Raw genomic sequence first — 19,641 nt, forward strand, 5'->3', positions numbered from 1 at the left:
GAGGTTTGTTTACACTCAGATCAACCTTAGCTTTTACCACACTTTGGTTTTTATCCTCTGTTGATGATATATACTAGCTATACAGGAGACTTTTAGTGGTGTTCTTGTACAGTTTACACCCGACCTGTGAATTCTGGCTGAATATGAGATGTTAGGTGTGTCAAAGTCCCTGAGGGAATGGATCTGTGTCTCTGTATTACTTTCTGGAAGGTCCCTACTGACCCTGTGATGAACCTGCGGGCGTGATCATCTGGCAGATGATAAAGTGTAGGACAATGATGCATAGTGATCTAGGTGAGAGTGACCACATGAAACTCATGGTTAATACATGAGGGGTGCAGCCTCATGCCTTCAGCATCACACACAGCTGCCTAGTGAAACAATGAGGGATTGCATGAATGATTATCAATTAAGTAATAGTCCCTTTTTCATGTACAGTATTAGAGGTGAATCTCCATATTATCTTAAGTTCCCATTTGCAGCTCATAATGACTTGATTCTTAACTGTAAGAGCTGTGTTCTGAATAATTCTAATCTCCTTGATTTGTGACTGGTTGCAAATGAATGTTTTCCCACTTTGTCGCGGGGCTGCAGAGAGGGATTCTGTGCATCACAATCAATGACCCATGGCTTCTAATTAGCATAGAGAGTGAAAATGACCTAAAGTCATTGTATTATTTGTCCTTACTGCACGATGTTGACCTAGTTTACAGTAGCAGTGTAATCAGAGGCGCTCCGTCGTCTAAAAGAGCCGTTTATGAATTCAGGCTGTAACGCTTTCTGGTATTGTCTGACTAAGTGTTTGGGCAGAGCAAGGATGAAAGTGTTTTCGTAATTCAGCCCGCGAGATATTTAAAAAATATATATATATTTTTTTACACTTTTTTTTATTCCCAATTTCATGGTATTCAGTTGGTAGTTAGTCTTGTCCCATTGCTGCAACTCCCGTACGGACTCGGGAGAGGCGAAGGTCAAGAGCCGCGCGTCCTCCGAAACACAACCCAGCCAAGCCGCACTGCTTCTTGACACAATGCCCGCTTAACCCGGAAGCCAACCGCACCAATGTGTCGGAGGAAACACCGGGCAACCGTGTCAGCGTGCATGTGCCCGGCCCGCCACAGGAGTTGCTGTGCAGTGCCTTAAACTGCTGCGCCACTCGGGAGGCCCCCGCAAATTGATTTTAACAAACAATTGGTCCCTCCGTTGAATTTCAAAATCCCGATGTGGCCCTCGAGCCAAAAAGTTTGCGATTTGGGCGTGACAGACCCACTTAAAGGGATAGTTCACCCACATTTCCAAACAGTAGATCATCTTAGATAGATAGATCATCTTAAAGGAAATTGAGGCAAGTAAACAAAAAATTCTAATATCTGGGGTATTGACTTTGGCGTTTGCAAAAAAATCTAAACAGTTTGGAGACAGTGGCCAGGTACACAATGGATTGGATTGCTGTCTTACCTTAGCTTTGGGAGAACTATCCCTTTCAAAGGAGTATTTCACACCAAAATCAAAGCTTGTCAGAAGTTTACATACCTCAAAATTGGTCGAAAAATTCAGCTGAATTTATATTCCAGGCAGATGGAGATACATTGTGCAGACAAGGCACTTTCTAACTTCCTATCATGGGGAAATGACCTCAGTCAGTCATAGACCATACATTTCTATTACAACTCTGAACATTTTCCATAATTAAATAAATGCCTGGTGTACAGTAGCTGCCATTCCCTCTGCCTGAGTCTGTCTGTCTCTAGAGTGTTGGCTCTGTTGTGTGATAATGAAATGTTTCCCCAGACAGACCGAGCGAGTCGCACAGAGAGCCTGCTTGTGAAAGATGGGCATCAGAGATCCATTGACTACCCAGTGACATTGTACTGGGTGATTGGCTCTGTAAATCGCAGTTGTGATAAGAGGGGGGTGGAGAATACACATCTTGTTTGGAGGGATACCCAGTTTATTTATGCCTGCAGATCATGCTATCAGATGTGGTAGGCCAAGGCAATAGAGTTGACTGAGGAAAGAGAGAGTCCTGATGTTGAAGTCTCTGAATCTGGAACTAATGTGTCCTTTATTGTCACAGCCTTGTTTTGGTGCTGCTGTGGAGGAAGTTGACAATGCATTGTTCAGTGTGCTCACATCGTAAACTGTGTGTGTGTGTGTGTGTGTGTGTGTGTGTGTGTGTGTGTGTGTGTGTGTGTGTGTGTGTGTGTGTGTGTGTGTGTGTGTGTGTGTGTGTGTGTGTGTGTGCGAGCGTGCATGGTCCCTGAGCATGCACAGATTACACTTGGCTGGCTGTTGGTATAATTAGCGCAGCAGAAGGAGATTGGTGGTCTTAAACAGCAGCCAGCGCTGTGCCCCCTCCATCCCCCATCCCGGGTCCCACCCCTCTCTTCCTCTGCTGTCAACCGGACGTACCACCACTAAGATGTGTTCCCCAGTCACACACACACAGTCACAGACAGACTGGCTGAGGAGTGGAGGAATCAGATGCACTGGTTGGCACAGTGCGGCTTGGTTTGACTCATTTAGACTTGATTTGGAGAGACTGGAATACACACACACACTGAGCGTAGCTTAGTGTGACCTGGCTCGACTTGGGGACTCCGGAACACTCACCCACGAAGCTGCATACACACACACTCTCTCCCTCACACACTCTGTCATGTCTCTGGCGGAGTTTGTGCGTCAGGGACAGCTGCAGGAGGCTTCATCACATCTGTTGCCCAGACTGGGTCAGGTCCTACACAGCCTGTCTGTCATTGTCCTGTCCCACGGAGCTACAGACAACCTCAGCTATAACTACAGACGCAAGAGCACCTACTGGGACCGCCGGGACACAGGTTAGGAGGCTGTGTTTGTGTGTGTGCTTCGAACCCTGGGTGTGCTTCTGTGGGGTGTTCTTTTGCGGACTGTATGTGTGCGTGCATAAGTCTGTGTGTGAAACACTGTTGTCAGCCTGTGTTTACAGAAAGCTACCGTCAGTTTGAAATGGCTCCTACAGGAATCTCCCTGCAGCTACTTGGGTGGTTTAATGAAGTGCAGTGCTTGCCCTCGATAGTTCATTGCCTCACTTGACCCTGATATCTAGCTGATGAAGATGGCGCCGACGGAGATGGCAGCATCGCGACTTCCTCTTAAAAAACTTTGCAGTTTTTTTTTTTTTTTTACATTATTAGCTCAGGAAATGTTTTGTATCATTACATACAGCCGGGAAGAACTATTTGGTATTAGAGTGACGATAACTCACCAGAACTACCAGCATTACGACCAGGATTATGGCTTCCCTGGAACAGATCCTTTGTTCACTCTCCCCAGAGCAATTTAACTTATTCCGGAGGCCGACCCAAAACATCGCCGGCGGAGGAGAGGCATTTGAGGCGGCCTGCTGGTTCAACTTAGGAGGCGCGCACACCACCCACCGCTTCCGAGTATATTACTCACTAATGTTCAGTCTTTGGATAACAAAGTTGATGAGCTTAGAGCAAGGATTCTTTATCAGAGAGACTTCGGGGCCTGTAACATACTTTGTTTCACAGAAACATGGCTCTCTCGGGATACTCTGTCGGAGTCAGTAAAGCCAGCAGGATACTCAGTACATCGCGCAGACAGGAATAAATATCTCTCTGGCAAGTTGAAGGGCGGGGGGGGGGGGGGTTCATGATTCACAACTCATGGTGTAATTCTAGGAACATACAGGAACTCAAGTCATTTTGTTCACCCGACCTAGAATACCTCACAATTAAATGCTGACCATTTTATCTCCCAAGAGAATTCTCCTCCGTCATTGCCACGGCCGTTTACATCGCACCTCAAGCCGAAACCTCGACGGCCCTCAAAGATCTTCACTGGACTTTATGCAAACTGAAAACCACATATCCTGAGGCTGCATTTATTGTAGCTGAGGATTTTAACAAAGCAAATCTGTCAAAATTCTACCAACATATTGACTGTGTTACTCGCGTTACTAAGACTCTCGACCATTGCTATTCAAATTTCTGGGATGCTTACAAGGCCCTACCCCTCTTGCTCTTCCCATCCTATAGGCAGAAACTCAAACAGGAAGTGCTCGTGCTTCGTACTATTCAATGCTGGTCTGACCAATCGGAATCCACGCTTCAGGATTGTTTTGATCACGTGGACTGGGATATGTTCTGGGAAGCGTGCGGAAATAATCTAGGAGCATACACGGATACAGTGACTGAGTTCATAAGGAAGTGTATAGGAGATGTAGTACCCACTGTACTATGTACTGTAGCTATTAAAACCTACCCTAACCAGAAACCGTGGATAGATGGTAACATTTGCGCGAAACTGAAAGCGCGAACCACCGCATTTAACAATAGCAAGGCGACTGGTAATATGGCAGAATATAAACAGTGTAGTTATTCACTCCGCAGGGCAATCAAAGAAGCTAAACATCAGAATAGAGAAAGTAGAGGTGCAATTCAACGGCTCTGACGCAAGCCGTATGTGGCAGGAGTACAGACAATCACGGATTACAAAAGGAAAACCAGCCCCGTTGCTGAGACCGACGTCTTGCTTCCAGACAGGCTAAACACATTCTTTGCACGCTTTGAGGATAACGCAGTGCCACCGACTCGGCCAGCTACTAAGTACTATGGGCTCTCCTTCTCCGTGGACGACGTGAGTAAAACATCTAAACGTGTTAACCCTCGCAAGGCTGCCGGTTCAGATGGCATCCCTAGCCGTGTCCTCAGAGCATGCGCAGACCAGCTGGCTGGTGTGTTTACAGGCATATTCAATCTCTCCCTATCCCAGTCTGCTGTCCCCACATGCTTCAAGATGGCCACCATTGTTCCTGTACCCAAGAAGGCAGAGGTAACTGAACGTAATGACTAGCGCCCCGTAGCACTCACCTCTGTCATCATGAAGTGCTTTGAGAGACTAGTCAAGGATCATATCACCTCTACCTTATGTGCCACTCTAGACCCACTTCAATTTGCTTACCGCCACAATAGATCCACAGACGATGCAATTGCCATCACTCTGTACATTGCCCTAACCCATCTGGACAAGAGGAATACATATGTAAGAATGCTGTTCATTAACTATAGCTCAGCATTCAACACCATAGTACCCTCCAAGCTCATCATTAAGCTTTAGGCCCTGGGTCTGAACCCTGCCCTGTGCAACTGTGTCCTGGACTTCCTGACGGGCCGCCCCCAGGTGGTGAAGGTAGGAAACATCACCTCCACTCCGCTGATCCTCAACACTGGGGCCCCACAAGGGTGCGTTCTCAGCCCCCTCCTGTACTCCCTGTTCACCTATGACTGCGTGGCCAAGCACGCCTCTAACTCAATCATGAAGTTTGCAGAAGACACAACAGTAGTAGGCTTGATTACCAATAATGACGAGACAGCCTATAGGGAGGAGGTGAGGGCACTCAGAGTGTGGTGTCAGGAAAACAACCTCTCACTCAACGTCAACAAAACAAAGGAGATGATCGTGGACTTCAGGAAACAGCAAAGGGAGCACCCCATATCCACATCAACGGGACCTCTTTCTATTCTGGTTAGAGCCAGTTTGCGATGTTCTGTGAAGGGAGTAGTACACAGCGTTGTACGAGATCTCCAGTTTCTTGGCAATTTCTCACATGGAATAGCCTTAATTTTTCAGAACAAGAATAGACTGATGAATTTCAGAAGGAAGTACTTTGTTTCTGGCTAGTTTGAGCCTGTAATCGAACCCACAAATGCTGATGCTCCAGATACTCAACTAGTCTAAAGAAGGCCAGTTTATTGCTTCTTTAATCAGAACAACAGTTTTCAGCTGTGCTAACATAATTGCAAAATTATGAACTTGGATTAGCTGACACAATGTGCCATTGGAACACAGGAGAGATGGTTGCTGATAATGGGCCTATTGTAGCCGTTTCCAGCTACAATTGTAATTTACAACATTAACAATGTCTACACTGTATTTCTGATCAATTTTATGTTATTTTAATGGACACAAAATTAGCTTTTCTTTAAAAAACAAAGACATTTCTAAGTGACCCTAAACTTTTGAACGGTAGTGTACATATGGGGCGGCAGGCGGCAGCCCGACAGGATGCCTTCTAGTGGTTAGAGTGTTGGACTAGTAACCGAAAGGTTGCAAGATCGAATCCCCGAGCTGACAAGGTAAAAATCTGTCATTCTGCCCCTGAACAAGGCAGTTAACCCACTGTTCCTAGGCTGTCATTAAGAATTTGTTCTTAACTGACTTGCCTAGTAAAATAAAGGAAATATAAATAAAAAATATAACATGAGATGAGTAATGCAAGATATATAAGCATTATTAAGTGAATGAGATACCGTAGAATAGTATAGAAAACAGTATATACATATGAGATGAGTAATGCCAGATATGTAAACATTATTCAAGTGACTAGTGTTCCATTACTTAAAGTGGCCAGTGATTCCTAGTCTATGCCTGGTGATGGCTGTTTAACAGTCTGATGGCCTTGAGATAGAAGCTGTTTTTCAGTCTCTCGGTCCCAGCTTTGATGCACCTGTACTGACCTCGCCTTCTGGATTGTAGCAGGGTGAACAGGCAGTGGCTCGGGTGGTTGTTGTCCTTGATGATCTTTTTGGCATTCCTGTGACATCGGGTGCTGTAGGTGTCCTGGAGGGTAGTTTAGCCCCCAGTAATGCATTGGGCAGACCTCACCACCCTCTGGAGAGCCTTGCGGTTGTGGGTGGTGCAGTTGCCGTACCAGGCGGTGACACAGCCCGACAGGATGCCTTCAATGCAACAGTTTTCAGCTGTGCAAACATAATTGCAAAAGGGTTTTCTAATAATCAATTAACGTTTTAAAATGATGAACTTGGATTAGCTAATACACAACACAACGTGCCATTGGAACACAGGAGTGATGGTTGCTGATAATGGGCCTATGTAGATATTCCATAAAAAATCTGCCGTTTCCAGCTACAATAGTCATTTACAACATTAACAATGTCTGAATGGTAGTTTATATTCAGTTATTTTTCTACGCTATTCTACTGTATCCGCTCAGTATCCGTTCCACTCTGACATCGCTCGTCCATATGTATATAGTCTTAATTCATTCCTACTTAGATGTGTGTGTATTGGGTATATGTTGTGTAATTTGTTAGATATTACTTGTTAGATATTACCGAACTGTCGGAGCTAGAAGCACAAGCATTTTGCTACACCCGCAATAACATCTGCTAATCACGTGTATGTGACTAATAAAATGTGATTTGATTTCATGGATAACCTCTCTGGAACCACCCTGTGAAGAGCTGAAACAGTTGTAGAGGGCAACATGCTGAGAGTATTTCCTATAGTGTTGTAGTTACAACTACTGGCCTCCATTCACAAGGTTTGTACACTAGATAGTCTCTGTTGTGTGTGATTGGGCCAGGATGGCAGCTGGCCATTTCTGCTGCTGGAATAAGAAGAGAAGAGACAGAGCTGCAGGAGCACTCAGGTCAATGGCCCGAGGTCAGTGGTTCTGCTGCTGGTCTGAGACAGAGCTGTAGGAGCACTCAGGTCAGTGGTTCTGCTGCTGGTCTGAGACAGAGCTGTAGGAGCACTCAGGTCAGTGGTTCTGCTGCTGGTCTGAGACAGAGCTGTAGGAGCACTCAGGTCAGTGGTTCTGCTGCTGGTCTGAGACAGAGCTGTAGGAGCACTCAGGTCAGTGGTTCTGCTGCTGGTCTGAGACAGAGCTGTAGGAGCACTCAGGTCAGTGGTTCTGCTGCTGGTCTGAGACGGAGCACTCGGTTCAGTGGTTCTGCTGCTGGTCTGAGACAGAGCTGTAGGAGCACTCAGGTCAGTGGCCCGAGGTCAGTGGTTCTGTGAGTGGCAGTGGAATATTACCATTTGGTTTGTTTCAGGTTAGTAATGTTCAAGTGTTAACGTCACGTTGGAAGACTCTGATTCGTTGTGTTTGTGTTCTATGATTCAGGTAGCTCTGTTGGTTGGGACAGGGGTTCTTGTAAAAGCGCCAGTGTGGGTTGGTTTCCTGTAGGTGCTGGTACTTTGTTTCATTCTCCCTGTCAGAATACTCTTTATTGTGAGTAGCTGAGTAAGAGATGGCTATAATGTGACTGGAACCTTACAGGAGTCTTGTTGTGTGGTTAGGGTGGAGATATCTGTTTCTGTTGCACTGTAGCTGAGTAAGGCAGTCAGGTAAATCCAGCTCAATGGCAGAAGTGAAACCGTGTGTGTGTGTGGAGGCATAGCTCTAAGGTTAAAAAAAGCTCAGGACACACAAGGCGAAGTGGAGAGAAAGGCCGACAAAGCGTTGAGAGCTACTCATTTTTACTGCAGCTGTTTGGAAGGAGGGAGGGAGAGAGGGAGGGAGGGAGGGACATCATAATATAGAGGTGTGAAGAGAGGGATGACAGAGCAGCACTGGTTCATATCTCTGTGACAGGTGGTGATGAGGACGGGAGAGAGTGATGAGAATATGAAGGAAAAAGAGAAGATGGGAGAGAGGGATGAGATGGAGGTGCGTTTGCAGTCCAGTGGACACGGAGGAGGATGTGTCCACATCTCTCTGGAGGAAGTGAAGAGCTTCTACCGGTTCTCACAGAGCTGTCAGCGGCTGCATAGTGAGTATGTGTGTGTCATGCGTAGCTAGTGTGTTTGTGTGTTCATCGTGCACCTCTGTGTACTGTACTGTGTGTGTATTACCCAGGTTGTATGTTTACAGTGTTAAAGGGTCTGTTCAGCCAGAGTGTAATAACATACAGTACATAACCTTGTAATGCTTGGTGGTTTCTCATCATGGCACTAATAAGCACTGACTTCAACATCATCCTATTGGTCAACTCTGAAATATTGCATTAGTGGATGAGGCTGATCTGAATGTTTTATGTGCCAGGATGCAGGACCTATATGGTGTGTCTCCTTTTCACTGTAGTCAGTTTTATTGCACAAGGCAAGCTGTGTCAGGAAATCCCTATTGTGTTCACTGGTAATTGTTACATGGTTATATCCTTATTTGCTCAGGGTGTTGCTGAATATGCGTAGGAAAGGATAATGGCAGTCGGTGCTAATGCAAATCCCAGCTGAGCTATACTATTAGAGTGCATATTTGCCTGAATATTTTGACATAAAACATTCCCCCTGCCTTGGACTACAAAGTCTGTTAAACTGAAAAAAATACAAGAGTTACTTTTAGCCTCATTGATGTGCACCTCAGGGACTTGGATTCCTGTGTCATCCTGTCAGGGAATGGCCGCTATTTAAAGGTTTAGTTCAGCCGGAAACTAAAAGTTTGTCAGATGTTCTTATATCTCTGAAGCCGTCTGAAGTTGAGCTTCAGAGATTGTTTTCCACACGCCGTCTTCTGGGTAGAACTCGCTAAAGAGAGAATTCTGCAGGCGCCCGTCCTAAACAAACAGGAAAGATGGGCACCATGTTATTGGATGGCATTAGACGGTGCCAATATTTCCACATCATTTCAGTCTTTGTATGCAACTCACATTTCTGCATTCATTTCCCATTGACATCAATCAGTGGTGGTCGGAGCCGTTTAAGATGAGGGAGGTCAATTCATTTCTTTATGAGGTATGACCTTATTTCCATTACAGCATATTGGATGACTGTCATTCATATTCCATTCACCCAGTTCAGTGTAACATTGATAGGTTTAGGTTACTACATGATACTCTAATGTCCCTATACCCATCATGAGGTTGTTACAACCTAGCCTATGAATGAAAGTTTACAACAGGTGCACAGGTCAAGATGATATTTTTTTTGTAATCAAGGTGACAGACAGTAACACATTCATAATCGCCTTGTACACTCTTGCCTGCATCTAGCTGATCTAGGGCATAATCCTTAGTCCAAGAGTTGCAAACAAGAGTTTCTATTGGACAAATTCGGGTATGTTTATCCCCATTTCATTCCGTTTGCTTCCGTTTTGGGAAACGTTTTTCAACAGAATTGGCGGAATGAATACACTCCTAATCACACGCAAACACAGTTCACTTTCATAGCAGCCACATTCCTTGTAATTCCTTCTCGCATCTACGTGCTGTCCTTCTCTCACCGTTTCCCTTTGCTTGTGGACTTCACAACACATCAGCTGTCTGTGACCAGGCAAAAAAAAACTTTACAAGCCAAAGCTTCATATCATAACCACTACGCACAGCCTACATAGTTGTCACCATTTTATCTAACGTCATAGTCAACATAGCTAATAGAACTATCACATTAGTAAACCCGCTACAATCATGCAGTACAGTGTACAGTCAGCAAGTACTTTCAGTTACACCAGCAGGTCCTGGTGGCAGTAAATTAATTAAACCAAAGGCTTACCTTGACTTGGAAGAGTTCCAGTGTTAGATAGCCATAGCCCACTAGCTAACATAGAAGCCTTCTCAATTTGAACTGGGTGTTTGAATAGGCTAATCTAGCTAGCTAGCTAAGTAAGTGAAAGTGAAAAAAATATAGCTAGCTCTCTCCATCTCTATTGCTTCTCCTTCATTTTTGAAGAAATGTAATTGTTCAAACTGTTCAACTATTGACTTTCTCTCTCTTTATGTCAACTGCTCACCATATTTTATGCACTGCAGTGCTAGCTAGCTGTAGCTTATGCTTTCAGTACTATATTCGTTCTCTGATCCTTTGATTGGGTGGACAAAATGTCAGTTCATGCTGCAAGAGCTCTGAGAGGTTGGAGGACATTCTCTGGAAGTCGTCATAATTACTGTATAAGTCTATGGAAGGGGGTGAGAACCATGAGCCTCCTAGGTTATGTATTGAAGTCAATGTATCCAGAGGAGGACAGAAGCTAGCTGTCCTCCGGCTACACCATGGTGCTACCATACAGAGTGCTGTTGAGGCTACTGTAGACCTTCATTGCAAAGCAGTATGTTTTAATCAATTATTTGGTGACACATTTGGATACATTTAGTATAGTTTTATTTAAAAAGTATAGGTTTTTTAATGTTTCACTTTTTATTTTTATGAAATTCACTGAGGAGGAGGGTCTCCCCCTTTTCTCCTCTGAGGAGCCTCCACTGACATCCATGCATGATTTAGTTAAAAGTCAGAGTTTCAAGTGTGGATCTAATGGTAGGATTCAGCCCTAACAGCACACTATGGGCCGGTTTCCCAGACAGATTAAAGCTAGGCCTGGATTAGAAATCATTCTCAATGGAATCTTCAGGACCAGTATTTATCTGTGTCCAGAAAACTGTCCCGATACATTTTCTGCCACTTTTGTTCTGTTACACCTCAATCCCATGACCATGATTCCTAGTCATTTATATTTCAGTTTCCTTTTCATCCCTTAGAACACCCTCTCTATCTGTCAGTGTAGATTTCGGTATCCTCGTCCCAGCGGTGACCTTTCCCTAACCTCTGAACCTCACTGTGACCCCTCTGTAGCGCTCTGCAGCGTCAGCATCTCTAGATACTGAACAGGCTACCCCCTTCCTGTCCTATCCTTTATTCAACTCGTGTTACTCGAGTCCAGTGTATACTGTTGTGTGCGTCCTTTAGTATTGTGCTTGTGAAAGACTGTTTTTGACTCAGCTACAGTAATGTGATGATGCTTTCTCTGTCAGACTCGGGTAAGATTTCAGTGTTTGTCTTGCTAAGAAGTGGCATGGATAATGGTGTTTTTTTGTCCGTGCCTGATAGGATGCTATCGATGTTTCTTTATGATTTGAGCAGGGCGTGTGCAATAGGTGTTACATTATGTTGACTGAATTGCTTGTCTGCTTGTTTTGGCTGTGCTCTCTCTACCTCTATCCTGTTCTCTTGTTTGTTGTTCCTTCCCTTGTTTTGCCCTTCCATCTTGTCCGCCATCTGTTCTTCCATCCCTCCTTTCCCAAGTTGTCTGTCTTTCAATGCAGTCGTATACTAATCCCCACAGCTGGTAATCCCAGGTGGGTCAGGCTATTGATAGTGTTTTATACATGATGACTGTTGGAAGTATGATTATTTAATCATTATCCCAAATATGTGTTACGACGCCCAGGTTCCGAGTAAGATATCTTGATAAGGACACAAGCCTGCCTGCCCTGGTAGCACCACCCAGGTTGCTGGTGAGGCGGACGTGACTGGGAGTGGGCAGGAACAAGCTAATTGGCCTTAATGACCGTCTGGCATTCTGAACTGATGCACATAGAGTGACGGAGAAGGATATGGGGATATAGAGAGGTTGAGAAACAGAGAGACGGAGACGGGGAGTGACCAGCCAGTCCCTTTGGTAAACAAATACACATACAGTGTCAGAGAAAGGAAATATGAAAGATTGGTTGTTCGCTTGTACTATAAATGATCTCAAAAGCAACATTTAGTTTTTAGGTGTTTTCCTGTCCGATGGTTTGACAACTAAACTAGAGACAAGTCTAATCCTTTATTGAATCAATAGATGGTCTATTGTCTTATGAGTCCTACATGTCCCGGTGTTCCTGCTCTAGAAATCCCCCTGAGATCATGTCAGCATCAGGTGGCTGTTATCTTACTCCTACACAGATTCCACAGGCCTTAAGTCACACCTCAATGTTGCTTTTCCTGGTAAGTTTATGGGGGGGGGGGGACAAATGGTGTTTGAATAAAGAGACGGGGAAAGCCCGGCATAAACAGTCAATCAGAGCAGTTAGTCTGGGTCCAGTCTCCACCATGCCCCCCAGACCCACTCTTTCATCACAGGCCACTAAAAGGACCAGTACATGTTTATCAACCACAACAATTAGTTCCTTCAACTGAACAGGCCTGCCAACGGTCAGCACTAATCTCATGTTATCAGTCACGTTATAAATTAAAAGTTTATCAACCGCCTAGATCACGTGTCAAACTCATTCCACGGAGGGCCGAGTGACTGCAGGTTTTCACTCCTCCCTTGTACTTGATTGATGGAATAAGTAGTAAGGAACTCCCCTCACCTGGTTGTCTAGGTCTTAATTGAAAAGGAGAAAAACCAAAAACCTGCAGACACCTGGCCCTCGGTGGAATGAGTTTGACACCTGTGGCCTAAGTACTAAGCTCAGTTGTCCACAAGTTCCACCCAGAATAAAGCTAGTATGTTTGACCCTTGGATTACTTAAGACGGGTCGATTTCTCTCACCCACGGGACCAGCTTCTGTCTCACACATAATGGACACACAAACACACACTTCACAGAACCCCACCCATAACACTAACATCAAGTCATGTTAATAGTACCTGGCTCCAGCTGCTATTAGTCATGTATTTAGTTCCATCAGTCAACAACAAGACAATAAATCCTCTATTATTCAAATGTACACAAACTATTCGGAAGGAAACTGCATCACACAGGTACAAATGTTGCACGTAATGCAAACAAATCGAGAGCATCGTACCAATAGATTGGTCTACATTGTAAACATTGACAGAAGCATCTAGTCCAGGGGTGTCAATGTTTACAATTTACAACATAGCAGGCCAGGCATGGGTCACAACTAAGTTGCCTAACGATCTGTTTCTTGGAAAGGAAATGCTGACCGGTCTGTTGTGCACCATGCCCTGTGAATAGACACCTCATGTGTCCCAAAGCAATCCAGCAGCCACAGGAAACTGTCCGTTTATAAACTACCACTTCCTTTCCTAGAGTCAGCCTTCAGTGTCACACAGGTCACACACTGTCCCTGTCTACTACCCACCTTCTGCCCTGGATTTCATATCAGTTATCAGGTCAGTATAGATATGAGATGAGACGCACCCCTACAGTGGGACCATGTGACAGGAAGGCTGTCAGCCATCCCATAATACAGTAGAACAGCTGACAGGCTGACTCTCCATATGCTTCCTGCTTCCTGGGACTGTCTTCTCATAATGGGGACAAATACAGTAACGGCAGTCTATTTTCACCACTATGCCGGCAGAGAGACGATGTAAAAGGATTTGGATCAGACACACTTGGTGTGCTTCCCAAGTGGCACCCTATTCCCTTTATAGTGCACTACTTTTGACCCCCTGTATAGGGACAAGGGAGCTATTTGGGATGCAAGCTTGTTTACTCCTGAGTCTGTCCCTGTTGACTGACATCAGATGTGTTTGACTAATTACTGTAGGGCCTGGATGGAGGTCTTTCGAAAGTAATTGAAGTGATGCATATTGTACACATATTTATGCGTGGCAATAACTCAGATAGCATTACCTATGTTATTGGCATGTTCATTATGACGTTATTATAATGTTGTGTAACAGGAGGTAGATAAGTATTGGGGAAGGGACGGGGAAACGATTGAAAGGGAGGGATGGAGTGGCCCTGGGGCAGAGAGACAGACGGTAACAGGTAAAATGATCCTTTTTATATTATCCCATGAAACCACAGTCTTGTCTGCTGTAGTCTGGGAGCCAGAACCAGCCTGACGAGAGAGGCTAGGTTGCTGGTAATACTCTGTCTCTAGATGTATTGGACTGTGGGAGTCTATAGGACACAGACTGGAGAGAGAGATGGGATGAAACCAATTCATTTTACCGTTCTAACCCCATCGTCCCTCATCTCTAATCTCTCAGTCAATTCAGTTTTTACGTTAAATGAAAAACCTAATGCCACCCTGTCTGAATACTGCCTGGGATTATACAACATCCTGTATGTAGAGGGGTCTCCTAATCTGCTCTGTATTCTATGTGGAAACATGGAGCACTGTCAGATACATGACTTCATCACTAGGTGGCCGTCTCATAAAGGACCACAATGACAATATAAATAGAACAGCAGAGGAAGTACATGACTGTCCTCTCCACCATGGCCAGACAGACGGTTGTCTCCTATGTCTGGATGGATGGCTGGATGGCTGGAGCATTGGGGGGGGGTTGATTACCATGTGCGATGGGTTCTGTGTAGTGAGTTAAGGGGATTTCCCACACAGTGCTTGTCTGTGTGCAACCGTCTCAGCTAGAGTCTCGTATTACTTCCTGAGGAGATTAGCCCACTGCTTCACTATCTCACTAGCTGTGATCCATGAGTCATGTACCAAGTCCCTCTGGACTTTTATGTCAAGGAGAGGCTCAGCAGATAGGACCACCGGCAATTAACACTGACTGTAAACATTCTGCATTTCACATTTTCTAACAGAGTTTGCCTCATTGGCAGTAAAAGTATCAAAACTCTGTAGATCTATGGCTAAGTACACACACCACACACACACACACACACACACACACCACACAGACACACACTTCACAAGGGGGGTCAGGAGACAACAGCTGCGTGAGACTAGAGGTCAATGTCAGGGGTCCAGATCACCTGGTGTCTTCTGAGTGTCTAGAACAGAGCTGGTGAAAGGGAAGACTGGGAGAGAAGTCTACAAGCTCCTCCCTTTCTCTCTCTCGCCCCTCGTCACCCCCTTCTCTCCCTCCCTCCAATGTGCCCTCTGTTTCATCAAGGTTTTGCTGTCCTCCTATTTCCACTACAACATGTTTTCCTCTCTGTAGTGTCTAGGCTAACAGACAGACGGTGTGAGAGGGAAAGTGTGGAACTAAAGATGTTGTGTTTTTCCTCTGAATACAGAACCTATTGGTTTATTCAGTCCCAGCAGTAATGGCTCTCTTCTGTTTGCCTGCTCTCTGTGTGTGGCACACTGGGTCCCTTGCCCTCCCCCTGCAGTGTGTGTGTGTGTGTGAATGCTAATATACACTAAGTGTACAAAACATTAAGAACACCTTCCTAATATTAAGTTGTACCCCCTTTTGCCCTCAGAACAGTCTCAATTCGTCGTGGCATGGACTCTACAAGGTGTCAAAAGCGTTCCACAGGGATGCTGGCCCATGGTGACTCCAATGCTTCCCACAGTTGTCAAGTTGGCTGTATGTCCTTTGGGTGGTTAACCGTTCTTGATACACACGGGAAACAGTTGAGCGTGAAAAACCCAGCAGCATTTCAGTTCTTAACCCACTCAAACCGGTGTGCCTGTCACCTACTACCATACATACATACATCGTTTAAAGGCACTTCAGTCTTTTGTCTCACCCATCCACCCTCTGAATGGCACACATACACAACTCATGTCTCGATTGTCTCCAGGCTTAAAAAATCCTTCTTTAACCTGTCTCATCTCCTTCATCTACACTGATTTGAAGTGGATTTAACATGTGGCGTCAATAAGGGATCATAGCTTTCACCTGGTCAGTCTGTCATGGAAAGAGCAGGTGTTCCGAATGTATTGTACTCTGTGTCGGTACCATTGACTTGCGTTGGATTTGTGACACACATGCAAAAAAGTTAGCATTTGAAACAGTGACCTTGAAAACAAAAGCAAAGCATGGATTGCTGTCATACCTGGTCCATAGACTGCTTATACAGTAAGAAAACCAATATGTCATTTGGGTGAACCATCCCTTTAACAATGGCTGTGGGGATTCTTTAAATAGCAGGAACAGCACCATCTAGTGGTCAGAACCTGGTAATATCAGGATGTAGGATGGGAAATAAACCCAACAAATACAATTACTACTTTCTCTGAACAAGGGAAAAAAGCAGAACAAAAATCACTGAGAATACATTACATAGGATGAAGAAACAGAACTCCATACTACTTGTCAGACACAGAACTGATACTAAATACTCGTTGTTGATGTGGGATTGGTGTGGGGGGTCCGTGGATGGCTTTTGACCCCTTTGGATTCCTAAACGACCCGTTTTTAGGGTTTGGGATTATGGTTAAGTTAAGGGTTAGGGGTTAGGGAATTGTTTTGTCCCCACAGGGATAGTAAAACAAACGTGTGTGTGTGTGTGACAGATCTAGGATCAGCTTAACACAAAACTGACCCTAGATCAGTAGGGGCAACATCCCTCTCCCGATCTCTGGCTGCATAAAAGGCCAGTAAATGTCATAGGTGGCATTGAGCTGGAAGCGGTCCCATACAGGCAGCTGCTCTGTGACATCATCACCCAGGCCCTGGCTCCTGATTGACTGAAATATATAAGACAGAGAGGGGTCCTCCAGAGGGCTGTGTGAGGGACGATGGCTTTGGTACCAACCACATTCTGTCTGTCACTCGTCTTTATCTCCCCTTGATCTGATCCCAGACCAGCTTACACACCGATTATAGATGTGTGAGGTGCACATGTATAGGCTTATCTGAGGGAATTACATCTGGCTACTCTCTCTTTCCCCCTCCCTTCCTCCGTCTCTCTCTGTCTCTGTCTCTGTCTCTGTCTCTGTCTCTCTCTGTCTCTCTCTCTCTCTCTCTCTGTCTCTCTGTCTCTCTGTCTCTCTCTCTCTCTGTCTCTGTCTCTCTCTGTCTCTGTCTCTCTCTCTGTCTCTCTCTCTCTCTGTCTCTCTCTCTGTCTCTCTGTGTGTGTGTCTATTTCTCTCTGAGTCGTTTGTTTACGCTCTTTCAGTACCTGGGAGAGAGGGATCAGTGGGAGGTGTAATCTGAAACTGAGCCCAGTCTGGCTGAGTGTGTATATGGAGACAGAGGGGGAGGGATGGGGGTGTGGTGAGTGTGTGTGTGTGCCGCCCAGTGACGGAGCGTTCAGTGTTTGGCTGAAGTCTCAGCACTCAGGCTGTGGAGAAATGGACGGCTGTCGCTCACACGACTGCTTATTCTGAGAGTGTGTGTGTTCTCCCGGGGGGAGAGGGGGGACAGGATGGCCCTCAACCGAGTGTCCCTGCTCTGCCATGACATCACCAGGATGTGGCTGCAACTCAACTTGATAACAGGTAAGGTTTGTGTGGCAGGGGGGCGGTGTTTGTGACTGACAGTACACGTGACAGAATACGGTGCGTGTGCAGCTGTGTGTGTGACTGAACAGTATTGTCAGAGAGGTGAGGAAGTTGTACTTCAGTTTAATGCACTTTTTTTTTTACACTTTATTTTAGCTTTGTTGTCATTCAGTGTGGAACATCTAAATCTGTCCCTCCCTCTTGCAAAACTACTCTATTTGCATAGATGGAAATACTGTCCCAGCAGTTGATTGGTATCTGGTTACTAACAGTCTTCAACTCCCAATGACTGTGTTTGTTGCCCTGCGCCAAGCAATCAGGACTAGATTCTAGTAAATGTTCAACAAGAGAATTCGAATGAAAACACCCCCCCCCCCCCAGCCACAAAGTGTCTGTTTTAATTTGCATGCTGTGCACACCCAGGCCGTTGCACAGTGAGAGTCTCTTGTCTCCGTTTCTCCACTGCCAGAAGGACAGGCTTTGGGATAATGTGGGTTTAAACTCACCCGAGCCCCTCAACACCGAACCTTCGCAGTTGGCACCGCCGGTGTCATACTCACTGCTACGTCACATGGAAGAGGCAGTGAGGGTGACGGAAGAGTCACCCTCACTACGGAAGAGTCTTCGCTCTCTACCGATCTGCCAATCTGGATGGCTTGGTCATAACATGGGCAGCACCAGCAGGAATCTGTGCCACGTTGTCATGCCAACACGTTCACTTCATTGACTGTCCATTCATCTGATAAAACTGTAGCAGTTTGTTTTGTTGTTGTATTTTGCTTTGGTTTGAATTGATTCCAAAAGTATTTCAAATCCTTTCCGGGAGCTTAAGGAAGCGCTTTTTCTCAGTATATTCTGCCTGACTCATGTCATGAGTCAACATGTTGTCTTAAACACATAAGTTATAAAAACAAAGAGGGTCGCACACTCAATATATATATATATATATAAAACCTCCCAGTAATTTATTGGGTAAAGAAACTGTTTCGGCTTAACTGTGCCTTCTTCAGGGCTTCTCCCACCCTCAAGAAGGCACAGTGATGCCGAAACGTTGGTGCTTTTTTACCCAATAAATGACTGGGAGGTTAATACATACGGAGTGTGCGACTCTCTCTGTTTGTATAGCTTACAGTTTATTCACCGTTAGTCAGCACCTCTACATCATTTTCTCTGGGTGTGCACCCGCTCATGCTTTTTATTTAACACCTGAGTTGACATTGATCAAGACGGTGAACCCACTTCCATCTCCTGAACTATTAAGCTCCAAGAGAGGTTTTACAGTACAAGTAAAAACACATCCCTGGAATCTCTTCTTTGGAATGTATCTCTCCTTTGTCAAACCAAGGGAACGTTTGACTAGAGGTGTCCGAAAGAGATGTTCTGTTTCCTTGGAATATCTGGTGTGTGTGTGGTAGCGTGAGACAGTGGAGAGGGTGATGAACAGTGGTGTGTTGTCTGTCTCTTGCTTCCATTCAGTAACAGAGATATGCTTGTCAACACACAGAGACTGGTCCGCTGGCCAAGCGGAAGGACATTGTGCCACATTTCCTCCAGTCTCTCAGGGCTAGCCCACAGACACAGATTTACACTAATGACCAAAAGTGTGTGGACACCTGCTCGTCAAACATCTCATTCCAAAATCATGTGCATAAATATGGAGTTGGTCCCCCCTTTGCTGCTATAACAGCCTCCAGTCTTCTGGGAAGGCTTTCCACTAGATGTTGGAACTTTGATGTGGGGACATGCATTAGTGAGGTCGGGCAGTGATGTTGGGCGATTAGGCCTGGCTGACTGTAGGTGTTCCAATTCATTCCAAAGGTATTCAATGGGGTTGAGGTCAGGGCTCTGTGCCGCCCAGTCAAGTTCTTCCACACCGATTTCATTTTGTGCACGAGGGCATTGTCATGCTGAAACAGGAAAGGGCCTTCCCCAAACTGTTGCCACAAAGTTGGAACCACAGAATGGTCTAGAATGTCATTGTAGGCTGTCGCGTTAAGAGCGAAGAGCTTCA

The 19,641-nt window shown here is 45.3% G+C and overlaps 1 protein-coding gene across 8 annotated transcripts in view; it reads left to right on the plus strand.

Annotated features, from left to right (window-relative positions):
• Positions 1-8,381: 8,381 nt before the first annotated feature.
• The window catches only part of LOC129859830 (guanine nucleotide exchange factor DBS-like), a 53,496-nt gene continuing 42,236 nt past the window's right edge, over positions 8,382-19,641 (plus strand). For 3 of the 8 annotated variants that reach the window (XM_055929988.1, XM_055929994.1, XM_055929995.1), the window contains exon 1: positions 8,383-8,582. In XM_055929988.1, the coding sequence (XP_055785963.1) occupies positions 8,411-8,582 (172 nt within the window). In that variant the 5' untranslated portion in view covers positions 8,383-8,410. Of the gene's footprint in view, positions 8,583-17,438; positions 17,628-19,641 lie in introns of those variants that run through there. The other 5 variants (XM_055929996.1, XM_055929989.1, XM_055929990.1 and 2 more) reach the window with 3 other exon arrangements.

Source organism: Salvelinus fontinalis, chromosome 7 (genome assembly GCF_029448725.1).
Source record: "Salvelinus fontinalis isolate EN_2023a chromosome 7, ASM2944872v1, whole genome shotgun sequence".
Lineage (NCBI taxonomy): Eukaryota > Metazoa > Chordata > Actinopteri > Salmoniformes > Salmonidae > Salvelinus > Salvelinus fontinalis.